The sequence below is a fragment of the Salmo salar genome, chromosome ssa09 (assembly GCF_905237065.1).
Source record: "Salmo salar chromosome ssa09, Ssal_v3.1, whole genome shotgun sequence".
Taxonomy (NCBI): Eukaryota; Metazoa; Chordata; class Actinopteri; order Salmoniformes; family Salmonidae; genus Salmo; species Salmo salar.
Genome location: NC_059450.1, coordinates 146,247,798 through 146,260,162, shown reverse-complemented (window position 1 = coordinate 146,260,162; position 12,365 = coordinate 146,247,798). Strand labels below are relative to the sequence as shown.

Below are 12,365 nucleotides of genomic sequence, written 5' to 3'. Positions count from 1 at the left end.
GGTTGGTATGTGGATGGATGGATGTTGGTGACTAGGTTTGTATCAGGTTGGTATGTGGATGGATGGATGTTGGTGACTAGGTTTGTATCAGGTTGGTATGTGGATGGATGGATGTTGGTGACTAGGTTTGTATCAGGTTGGTATGTGGATGGATGGATGGATGTTGGTGACTAGGTTTGTATCAGGTTGGTATGTGGATGGATGGATGTTGGTGACTAGGTTTGTATCAGGTTGGTATGTGGATGGATGGATGTTGGTGACTAGGTTTGTATCAGGTTGGTATGTGGATGGATGGATGTTGGTGACTAGGTTTGTAACATGTTGTTATGTGGGTGGATGCATGATGTTGGTGACTAGGTTTGTAACATGTTGGTATGTGGGTGGATGGATGTTGGTGACTAGGTTTGTAACAGGTTGGTATGTGGATGGATGGATGTTGGTGACTAGGTTTGTAACATGTTGTTATGTGGGTGGATGGATTTTGGTGACTAGGTTTGTAACAGGTTGTTATGTGGATGGATGGATTTTGGTGACTAGGTTTGTAACATGTTATGTGGATGGATGGATGTTGGTGACTAGGTTTGTAACATGTTGTTATGTGGGTGGATGGATGATGTTGGTGACTAGGTTTGTAACATGTTGGTATGTGGGTGGATGGATGATGTTGTGACTAGGTTTGTAACATGTTGTTATGTGGATGGATGGATTTTGGTGACTAGGTTTGTAACATGTTGTTATGTGGGTGGATGGATTTTGGTGACTAGGTTTGTAACATGTTGTTATGTGGATGGATGGATGGATGTTGGTGACTAGGTTTGTATCAGGTTGGTATGTGGGTGGATGGATGATGTTGGTGACTAGGTTTGTAACATGTTGTTATGTGGGTGGATGGATTTTGGTGACTAGGTTTGTAACATGTTATGTGGGTGGATGGATTTTGGTGACTAGGTTTGTAACATGTTGTTATGTGGATGGATGGATGGATGTTGGTGACTAGGTTTGTAACATGTTGTTATGTGGGTGGATGGATTTTGGTGACTAGGTTTGTAACATGTTATGTGGGTGGATGGATTTTGGTGACTAGGTTTGTAACAGGTTGTTATGTGGATGGATGGATGGATGTTGGTGACTAGGTTTGTAACATGTTGTTATGTGGGTGGATGGATGATGTTGTGACTAGGTTTGTAACAGGTTGTTATGTGGGTGGATGGATGATGTTGTGACTAGGTTTGTAACAGGTTGTTATGTGGATGGATGGATGATGTTGTGACTAGGTTTGTAACAGGTTGTTATGTGGATGGATGGCAGGGGAGCGCTACAAAGAGACATGGAGATATAAACAGCAGTTAATCCCAGAGCTGGGTCCCCCTGTCCCATTGTCTCTCAGCGGGGTGGTCTGGAGGGACACACACAGTCACAGTGCTCGTGGTGCGTGAGATGGACGTCCTCTAGGACCCAGCGGACACGAGCTGTCCGACGCCGTGAATAACCTCCCACCTCAGGAGCATACTTCAACACCTACAGAGGAGAGGGGGAGGAGAAGGAGAGAGAGAGGTCGGGGAGATGGCAAAAACAGTTTAGGAGAAAGGGAGAGGACAGAGAAAATGACTTGAATGGAAAACAATGAGATGCTTGTTGGCTTGCTGCCATCTTGACCAATAGTTAACCCCTGTCCTCCCTCCCTCCCATATCAAACCTCATAACAGCTATATTCACAGTCTGTTCTCACACACACACACACACACACACACACACACACACACACACACACACACACACACACACACACACACACACACACACACACACACAGGAGGAGGGCACTTAATCATAGCGGTTAGAGAGGCGAGCCAGCAACCAAGTATTGCCAGTTTGAATCCGGGGATCTGACAGAAAGAATCTGGCAGTTAGTGAGCTGGCAACCGGAGGGTTGCTGGTCTCAAATCCATTACTGGTCGTGTGCCCTTGAGCAAGGCACTAAACCCCCATTACACCTGCTCCACAGGCCCTGTGACAGCCCCCTGTTCCAACCTCTATATGCATGTGTGTCTTTCAAAGGGGTTGCCTGTTCCCCCCGCTATCATCCAGAAGGCGAGGTCAGTACAGGTGCATCAAAGCTGGGACTGAGAGACTGAAAAACAGCTTCTATCTCAAGGCCATCAGACTGTTAAACAGCCATCACTAACATTGAATGGCTGCTGCCAACATACTGACTCAATCTCTAGCTACTTTAATAAATGGACTTAATAACGGTATCACTAGTCACCTTAAATAACGCCATTTTAATAATGTTTACATATCCTACATCACTCACCTCATATGTATATACTGTACTCTATACCATCTACTGCATCTTGCCTATGCCATTTGGCCATCACTCATCCATAAATGTATATGTACATATTCTTATTCATTCCTTTACACTTGTGTGTGTATAAGGTAGTTGTTGTAAAAGTGTTAGATTACTTGTTAGATATTACTGCATGATCAGAACTAGAAGCACAAGCATTTCGCTACACTCGCAATAACATCTGCTAACCATGTGTATGTGACCAATAACATCTGCTAACCATGTGTATGTGACCAATAACATCTGCTAACCATGTGTATGTGACCAATAACATCTGCTAACCATGTGTATGTGACCAATAACATCTGTTAACCATGTGACCAATAACATCTGCTAACCATGTGTGTGAGCAATAACATCTGTTAACCATGTGTATGTGACCAATAACATCTAACCATGTGTATGTGACCAATAACATCTGCTAACCATGTGTATGTGACCAATAACATCTGCTAACCATGTGTATGTGACCAACAACATCTGTTAACCATGTGACCAATAACATCTGCTAACCATGTGTATGTGACCAATAACATCTGCTAACCATGTGTATGTGACCAATAACATCTGCTAACCATGTGACCAATAACATCTGTTAACCATGTGTATGTGACCAATAACATCTGCTAACCATGTGGCCAATAACATCTGTTAACCATGTGTATGTGACCAATAACATCTGCTAACCATGTGTATGTGACCAATAACATCTGCTAACCATGTGACCATTAACATCTGCTAACCATGTGTATGTGATCAATAACATCTGCTAACCACGTGACCAATAACATCTGCTAACCATGTGTATGTGACCAATAACATCTGCTAACCATGTGTATGTGACCAATAACATCTGTTAACCATGTGTATGTGACCAATAACATCTGCTAACCATGTGACCAATAACATCTGCTAACCATGTGTATGTGACCAATAACATCTTTTAACCATGTGTATGTGACCATTAACATCTGCTAACCATGTGACCAATAACATCTGTTAACCATGTGTATGTGACCATTAACATCTGCTAACCATGTGTATGTGACCAATAACATCTGCTAACCATGTGACCAATAAAATCTGCTAACCATGTGCATGTGACCATTAACATCTGTTATCCATGTGACCAATAACATCTTCTAACCATGTTTATGTGACCAATAACATCTAACCATGTGTATGTGACCAATAACATCTGTTAACCATGTGACCAATAACATCTGCTAACCATGTGTATGTGACCAATAACATCTGCTAACCATGTGTATGTGACCAATAACATCTGTTAACCATGTGACCATTAATATCTGCTAACCATGTGTATGTGACCAATAACATCTGTTAACCATGTGTATGTGACCAATAACATCTGTTAACCATGTGTATGTGACCAATAACATCTGCTAACCATGTGTATGTGACCATTAACATCTGCTAACCATGTGACCAATAACATCTGCTAACCATGTGTATGTGACCAATAACATCTGCTAACCATGTGTATGTGACCATTAACATCTGCTAACCATGTAACCAATAACATCTGTTAACCATGTGACCAATAACATCTGCTAACCATGTGTATGTGACCAATAACATCTGCTAACCATGTGTATGTGACCAATAACATCTAACCATGTGTATGTGACCAATAACATCTGTTAACCATGTGACCAATAACATCTAACCATGTGTATGTGACCAATAACATCTAACCATGTGTATGTGACCATTAACATCTGATTTGAGGTAAAGCAGACCTTGTCTGTAAAGTGATCTTATTCTGGCAACGTGTTAAAGGGAAGTTACAGACACCAACACACAGACATACAGACACACAGACACACCGCGGCACACAGACACACTGACACACCCCGGCACACAGACACACAGACACACCCGGCACACAGACACACCCCGGCACACAGACACACCCCGGCACACAGACACACGACACAACCCGGCACACAGACACACCCCAGCACACAGACACACAGACACACGACACACCCCAGCACACAGACACACAGACACACGACACAACCTGGCACACAGACACACAGACACACCCTGGCACACAGGCACACAGACACACAGACACACAGACACACCCTGGCACACAGGCACACAGACACACAGACACACCCCGGCACACAGGCACACAGACACACAGACACATAGACACACAACACACCCCGGCACACAGACACACACCAAACTGGATTCCTGCAGCATAACCAGAGAAGCAGCATAAAGAGGCAGATGCTTCCAGACAACGTGTCCATGACAGAATGGAGAGAGAAGACAGAAGAGGTGTAAAGGAGGGAGAGAAAGACTGGTACTGCAGTGCTGTCTGATTGTTGATGCAGTGCCCACAGTCTCTCTCTTTCTCTCCCTCTCTGGGATTATACTGTAGCCGGGAGGCTGAGGGATTTTCCCTCTGGTTTATCATAACAAACATGAAGTGTTCAGTGTGAGTGGGCCTGATAAATGTGTGTAGTGTGTCTGTACAGTGTGTAGTGTGTCTGTACAGTGTGTCTGTACAGTGTGTCTGTATAGTGTGTACAGTGTGTCTGTACAGTGTGTAGAGTGTGTCTGTACAGTGTGTAGAGTGTGTCTGTACAGTGTGTACAGTGTGTCTGTACAGTGTGTAGAGTGTGTCTGTACAGTGTGTCTGTACAGTGTGTAGAGTGTGTCTGTACAGTGTGTAGAGTGTGTCTGTGTAGTGTGTGTAGAGTGTGTCTGTACAGTGTGTAGTGTGTCTGTACAGTGTGTAGTGTGTATGTACAGTGTGTCTGTACAGTGTGTAGAGTGTGTCTGTACAGTGTGTAGTGTGTCTGTGCAGTGTGTAGTGTGTGTCTGTGCAGTGTGTAGAGTGTGTCTGTACAGTGTGTAGTGTGTCTGTACAGTGTGTCTGTACAGTGTGTAGAGTGTGTCTGTACAGTGTGTAGTGTGTGTCTGTACAGTGTGTAGTGTGTGTCTGTGCAGTGTGTAGAGTGTCTGTACAGTGTGTAGAGTGTGTCTATACAGTGTGTAGTGTGTGTCTGTACAGTGTGTAGTGTGTGTCTGTGCAGTGTGTAGAGTGTCTGTACAGTGTGTAGTGTGTGTCTGTACAGTGTATAGAGTGTGTCTGTACAGTGTGTCTGTACATTGTGTCTGTACAGTGTGTAGAGTGTGTCTGTACGAGTGTGTCTGTACAGTGGGTAGTGTGTCTGTACAGTGTGTAGTGTGTGTCTGTACAGTGTGTAGTGTGTCTGTACGAGTGTGTAGAGTGTGTCTGTACAGTGTGTAGAGTGTGTCTGTGCAGTGTGTAGAGTGTGTCTGTACAGTGTGTCTGTACAGTGTGTAGAGTTTGTCTGTACAGTGTGTAGAGTGTGTCTGTACAGTGTGTAGTGTGTCTGTACAGTGTGGCTGTACAGTGTGTAGTGTGTGTCTGTACAGTGTGTAGTGTGTGTCTGTACAGTGTGTAGTGTGTCTGTACAGTGTGTAGTGTGTGTCTGTACAGTGTGTAGTGTGTCTGTACAGTGTGTAGTGTGTGTCTGTACAGTGCGTAGTGTGTGTCTGTACAGTGTGTCTGTACAGTGTGTAGAGTGTGTCTGTGCAGTGTGTAGAGTGTGGCTGTACAGTGTGTAGTGTGTGTATGTACAGTGTGTAGTGTGTGTCTGTACAGTGTGTCTGTACAGAGTGTAGAGTGTGTCTGTGCAGTGTGTAGAGTGTGTCTGTAGAGTGTGTAGTGTGTGTCTGTACAGTGTGTCTGTACAGTGTGTAGAGTGTGTCTGTACAGTGTGTAGTGTGTCTGTACAGTGTGTAGAGTGTGTCTGTGCAGTGTGTAGAGTGTGTCTGTACGAGTGTGTCTGTACAGTGGGTAGTGTGTCTGTACAGTGTGTAGTGTGTCTGTACAGTGTGTAGTGTGTCTGTACAAGTGTGTAGAGTGTGTCTGTACAGTGTGTAGAGTGTGTCTGTGCAGTGTGTAGAGTGTGTCTGTACAGTGTGTCTGTACATTGTGTCTGTACAGTGTGTAGAGTTTGTCTGTACAGTGTGTAGTGTGTCTGTACAGTGTGGCTGTACAGTGTGTAGTGTGTGTCTGTACAGTGTGTAGTGTGTCTGTACAGTGTGTAGTGTGTGTCTGTACAGTGTGTAGTGTGTCTGTACAGTGTGTAGTGTGTGTCTGTACAGTGCGTAGTGTGTGTCTGTACAGTGTGTCTGTACAGTGTGTAGAGTGTGTCTGTGCAGTGTGTAGAGTGTGTCTGTACAGTGTGTAGTGTGTGTATGTACAGTGTGTAGTGTGTGTCTGTACAGTGTGTCTGTACAGAGTGTAGAGTGTGTCTGTACAGTGTGGCTGTACAGTGTGTAGTGTGTCTGTACAGTGTGTAGTGTGTGTCTGTACAGTGTGTAGTGTGTGTCTGTACAGTGTGTAGTGTGTGTCTGTACAGTGTGTAGTGTGTCTGTACAGTGTGTAGTGTGTGTCTGTACAGTGTATAGAGTGTGTCTGTACAGTGTGTAGTGTGTGTCTGTGCAGTGTGTCTGTACAGTGTGTAGAGTGTGTCTGTACAGTGTGTAGTGTGTCTGTGCAGTGTGTAGAGTGTGTCTGTACAGTGTATAGTGTGTGTCTGTACGAGTGTGTCTGTACAGTGTGTAGTGTGTCTGTACAGTGTGTAGAGTGTGTCTGTGCAGTGTGTAGAGTGTGTCTGTACGAGTGTGTCTGTACAGTGTGTAGTGTGTCTGTACAGTGTGTAGTGTGTGTCTGTACAGTGTGTAGTGTGTGTCTGTATGAGTGTGTAGAGTGTGTCTGTACAGTGTGTAGAGTGTGTCTGTGCAGTGTGTAGAGTGTGTCTGTACAGTGTGTGTGTAGAGTGTGTCTGTACAGTGTGTCTGTACAGTGTGTAGAGTGTGTCTGTACAGTGTGTAGTGTGTCTGTACAGTGTGGCTGTACAGTGTGTACAGTGTGTCTGTACAGTGTGTACAGTCTGTCTGTACAGTGTGTCTGTACAGTGTGTCTGTACAGTGTGTAGAGTGTGTCTGTACAGTGTGTAGAGTGTGTCTGTACAGTGTGTCTGTACAGTGTGTTGAGTGTGTCTGTACAGTGTGTAGAGTGTGTCTGTGTAGTGTGTGTAGAGTGTGTCTGTACAGTGTGTAGAGTGTGTCTGTACAGTGTGTAGAGTGTGTCTGTGTAGTGTGTGTAGAGTGTGTCTGTACAGTGTGTAGTGTGTCTGTACAGTGTGTAGTGTGTATGTACAGTGTGTCTGTACAGTGTGTAGAGTGTGTCTGTACAGTGTGTAGTGTGTCTGTGCAGTGTGTAGTGTGTGTCTGTGCAGTGTGTAGAGTGTGTCTGTACAGTGTGTAGTGTGTCTGTACAGTGTGTCTGTACAGTGTGTAGAGTGTGTCTGTACAGTGTGTAGTGTGTGTCTGTACAGTGTGTAGTGTGTCTGTACAGTGTGTCTGTACAGTGTGTAGAGTGTGTCTATACAGTGTGTAGAGTGTGTCTGTACAGTGTGTAGTGTGTGTCTGTACAGTGTGTAGTGTGTGTCTGTGCAGTGTGTAGAGTGTGTCTGTACAGTGTGTAGTGTGTGTCTGTACAGTGTATAGAGTGTGTCTGTACAGTGTGTCTGTACAGTGTGTCTGTACAGTGTGTAGAGTGTGTCTGTACAAGTGTGTCTGTACAGTGTGCAGAGTGTGTCTGTACAGTGTGTAGTGTGTGTCTGTGCAGTGTGTCTGTACAGTGTGTAGAGTGTGTCTGTACAGTGTGTAGTGTGTCTGTACAGTGTGTAGAGTGTGTCTGTACAGTGTGTAGTGTGTGTCTGTACGAGTGTGTCTGTACAGTGTGTAGTGTGTCTGTACAGTGTGTAGAGTGTGTCTGTGCAGTGTGTAGAGTGTGTCTGTACGTGTGTCTGTACAGTGGGTAGTGTGTCTGTACAGTGTGTAGTGTGTGTCTGTACAGTGTGTAGTGTGTCTGTACGAGTGTGTAGAGTGTGTCTGTACATTGTGTAGAGTGTGTCTGTGCAGTGTGTAGAGTGTGTCTGTACAGTGTGTCTGTACAGTGTGTAGAGTGTGTCTGTACAGTGTGTAGAGTGTGTCGGTACAGTGTGTAGAGTGTGTCTGTACAGTGTGTAGTGTGTCTGTACAGTGTGGCTGTACAGTGTGAAGTGTGACTGTACAGTGTGTAGTGTGTGTCTGTACAGTGTGTAGTGTGTCTGTACAGTGTGTAGTGTGTGTCTGTACAGTGTGTAGTGTGTGTCTCTACAGTGCGTAGTGTGTGTCTGTACAGTGTGTCTGTACAGAGTGTCTGTACAGTGTGTAGAGTGTGTCTGTGCAGTGTGTAGAGTGTGTCTGTACAGTGTGTAGTGTGTGTCTGTACAGTGTGTCTGTACAGTGTGTAGAGTGTGTCTGTACAGTGTGTAGTGTGTCTGTACAGTGTGTCTGTACAGTGTGTAGTGTGATTGTACAGTGTGTAGTGTGTGTCTGTACAGTGTGTAGTGTGTCTGTACAGTGTGATGTGTGTGTCTGTACAGTGTGTAGTGTGTCTGTACAGTGTGTAGTGTGTGTCTGTACAGTGTGTCTGTACAGAGTGTAGAGTGTGTCTGTGCAGTGTGTAGAATGTGTCTGTAGAGTGTGTAGTGTGTGTCTGTACAGTGTGTCTGTACAGTGTGTAGAGTGTGTCTGTACAGTGTGGCTGTACAGTGTGTAGTGTGTCTGTACAGTGTGTAGTGTGTGTCTGTACAGTGTGTAGTGTGTGTCTGTACAGTGTGTAGTGTGTCTGTACAGTGTGTAGAGTGTGTCTGTACAGTGTGTAGTGTGTCTGTACAGTGTGTAGAGTGTGTCTGTGCAGTGTGTAGAGTGTGTCTGTACGAGTGTGTAGTGTGTGTCTGTGCAGTGTGTCTGTACAGTGTGTAGAGTGTGTCTGTACAGTGTGTAGTGTGTCTGTACAGTGTGTAGAGTGTGTCTGTGCAGTGTGTAGAGTGTGTCTGTACAAGTGTGTCTGTACAGTGTGTAGTGTGTCTGTACAGTGTGTAGAGTGTGTCTGTGCAGTGTGTAGAGTGTGTCTGTACGAGTGTGTCTGTACAGTGGGTAGTGTGTCTGTACAGTGTGTAGTGTGTGTCTGTACAGTGTGTAGTGTGTCTGTACAGTGTGGCTGTACAGTGTGTAGTGTGTCTGTACAGTGTGTAGTGTGTCTGTACAGTGTGTAGTGTGTGTCTGTACAGTGTGTAGTGTGTCTGTACAGTGTGTAGTGTCTGTCTGTACAGTGCGTAGTGTGTGTCTGTACAGTGTGTAGAGTGTGTCTGTGCAGTGTGTAGAGTGTGTCTGTGCAGTGTGTAGAGTGTGTCTGTACAGTGTGTCTGTACAGTGTGTAGAGTGTGTCTGTACAGTGTGTAGTGTGTCTGTACAGTGTGGCTGTACAGTGTGTAGTGTGTCTGTACAGTGTGTAGTGTGTCTGTACAGTGTGTAGTGTGTGTCTGTACAGTGTGTAGTGTGTGTCTGTACAGTGTGTAGTGTCTGTCTGTACAGTGCGTAGTGTGTGTCTGTACAGTGTGTCTGTACAGTGTGTAGAGTGTGTCTGTACAGTGTGTAGTGTGTCTGTACAGTGTGTAGTGTGTGTCTGTACAGTGTGTCGTGTGTCTGTACAGTGTGTAGTGTGTGTCTGTACAGTGTGTAGTGTGTCTGTACAGTGTGTCTGTACAGTGTGTAGAGTGTGTCTATACAGTGTGTAGAGTGTGTCTGTACAGTGTGTAGTGTGTGTCTGTACAGTGTGTAGTGTGTGTCTGTGCAGTGTGTAGAGTGTGTCTGTACAGTGTGTAGTGTGTGTCTGTACAGTGTATAGAGTGTGTCTGTACAGTGTGTCTGTACAGTGTGTAGAGTGTGTCTGTACAAGTGTGTCTGTACAGTGTGCAGAGTGTGTCTGTACAGTGTGTAGTGTGTGTCTGTGCAGTGTGTCTGTACAGTGTGTAGAGTGTGTCTGTACAGTGTGTAGTGTGTCTTTACAGTGTGTAGAGTGTGTCTGTACAGTGTGTAGTGTGTGTCTGTACGAGTGTGTCTGTACAGTGTGTAGTGTGTCTGTACAGTGTGTAGAGTGTGTCTGTGCAGTGTGTAGAGTTTGTAGTGTGTCTGTACAGTGTGTAGTGTGTCTGTACAGTGTGTAGTGTGTGTCCAGTGTGTAGTGTGTCTGTACATTGTGTAGAGTGTGTCTGTGCAGTGTGTAGTGTGTGTCTGTACAGTGTGTCTGTACAGTGTGTAGAGTGTGTCTGTACAGTGTGTAGAGTGTGTGTAGAGTGTGTGTCTGTACAGTGTGTAGTGTGTCTGTACAGTGTGGCTGTAAGTGTGACTGTACAGTGTGTAGTGTGTGTCTGTACAGTGTGTAGTGTGTCTGTACAGTGTGTAGTGTGTGTCTGTACAGTGTGTAGTGTGTGTCTCTACAGTGCGTAGTGTGTGTCTGTACAGTGTGTCTGTACAGAGTGTCTGTACAGTGTGTAGAGTGTGTCTGTGCAGTGTGTAGAGTGTGTCTGTACAGTGTGTAGTGTGTGTCTGTACAGTGTGTCTGTACAGTGTGTAGAGTGTGTCTGTACAGTGTGTAGTGTGTCTGTACAGTGTGTCTGTACAGTGTGTAGTGTGATTGTACAGTGTGTAGTGTGTGTCTGTACAGTGTGTAGTGTGTCTGTACAGTGTGATGTGTGTGTCTGTACAGTGTGTAGTGTGTCTGTACAGTGTGTAGTGTGTGTCTGTACAGTGTGTCTGTACAGAGTGTAGAGTGTGTCTGTGCAGTGTGTAGAATGTGTCTGTAGAGTGTGTAGTGTGTGTCTGTACAGTGTGTCTGTACAGTGTGTAGAGTGTGTCTGTACAGTGTGGCTGTACAGTGTGTAGTGTGTCTATACAGTGTGTAGTGTGTGTCTGTACAGTGTGTAGTGTGTGTCTGTACAGTGTGTAGTGTGTCTGTACAGTGTGTAGAGTGTGTCTGTGCAGTGTGTAGAGTGTGTCTGTACGAGTGTGTCTGTACAGTGTGTAGTGTGTCTGTACAGTGTGTAGAGTGTGTCTGTGCAGTGTGTAGAGTGTGTCTGTACGAGTGTGTAGTGTGTGTCTGTGCAGTGTGTCTGTACAGTGTGTAGAGTGTGTCTGTACAGTGTGTAGTGTGTCTGTACAGTGTGTAGAGTGTGTCTGTGCAGTGTGTAGAGTGTGTCTGTACAAGTGTGTCTGTACAGTGTGTAGTGTGTCTGTACAGTGTGTAGAGTGTGTCTGTGCAGTGTGTAGAGTGTGTCTGTACGAGTGTGTCTGTACAGTGGGTAGTGTGTCTGTACAGTGTGTAGTGTGTGTCTGTACAGTGTGTAGTGTGTCTGTACAGTGTGGCTGTACAGTGTGTAGTGTGTCTGTACAGTGTGTAGTGTGTCTGTACAGTGTGTAGTGTGTGTCTGTACAGTGTGTAGTGTGTCTGTACAGTGTGTAGTGTCTGTCTGTACAGTGCGTAGTGTGTGTCTGTACAGTGTGTAGAGTGTGTCTGTGCAGTGTGTAGAGTGTGTCTGTGCAGTGTGTAGAGTGTGTCTGTACAGTGTGTCTGTACAGTGTGTAGAGTGTGTCTGTACAGTGTGTAGTGTGTCTGTACAGTGTGGCTGTACAGTGTGTAGTGTGTCTGTACAGTGTGTAGTGTGTCTGTACAGTGTGTAGTGTGTGTCTGTACAGTGTGTAGTGTGTGTCTGTACAGTGTGTAGTGTCTGTCTGTACAGTGCGTAGTGTGTGTCTGTACAGTGTGTCTGTACAGTGTGTAGAGTGTGTCTGTACAGTGTGTAGTGTGTCTGTACAGTGTGTAGTGTGTGTCTGTACAGTGTGTCGTGTGTCTGTACAGTGTGTAGTGTGTGTCTGTACAGTGTGTAGTGTGTGTCTGTACAGTGTGTCTGTACAGAGTGTCTGTACAGTGTGTAGAGTGTGTCTGTACAGTGTGTAGAGTGTGTCTGTGCAGTGTGTCTGTGCAGTGTGTAGAGTGTGTCTGTGCAGTGTGTAGAGTGTGTCTGTGAAGTGTGTAGAGTGTGTC

The 12,365-nt window shown here is 45.2% G+C and overlaps 1 protein-coding gene across 1 annotated transcript in view; it reads right to left on the bottom strand.

The window, feature by feature from the left end:
- Positions 1-615: 615 nt before the first annotated feature.
- Positions 616-12,365, bottom strand: part of pdgfd (platelet derived growth factor d) — a 107,978-nt gene continuing 96,228 nt past the window's right edge. The window contains exon 7 of the mRNA XM_045724775.1: positions 616-1,518. Within this exon, the coding sequence (XP_045580731.1) occupies positions 1,384-1,518 (135 nt within the window). The 3' untranslated portion in view covers positions 616-1,383. The remainder of the gene's footprint in view (positions 1,519-12,365) is intronic.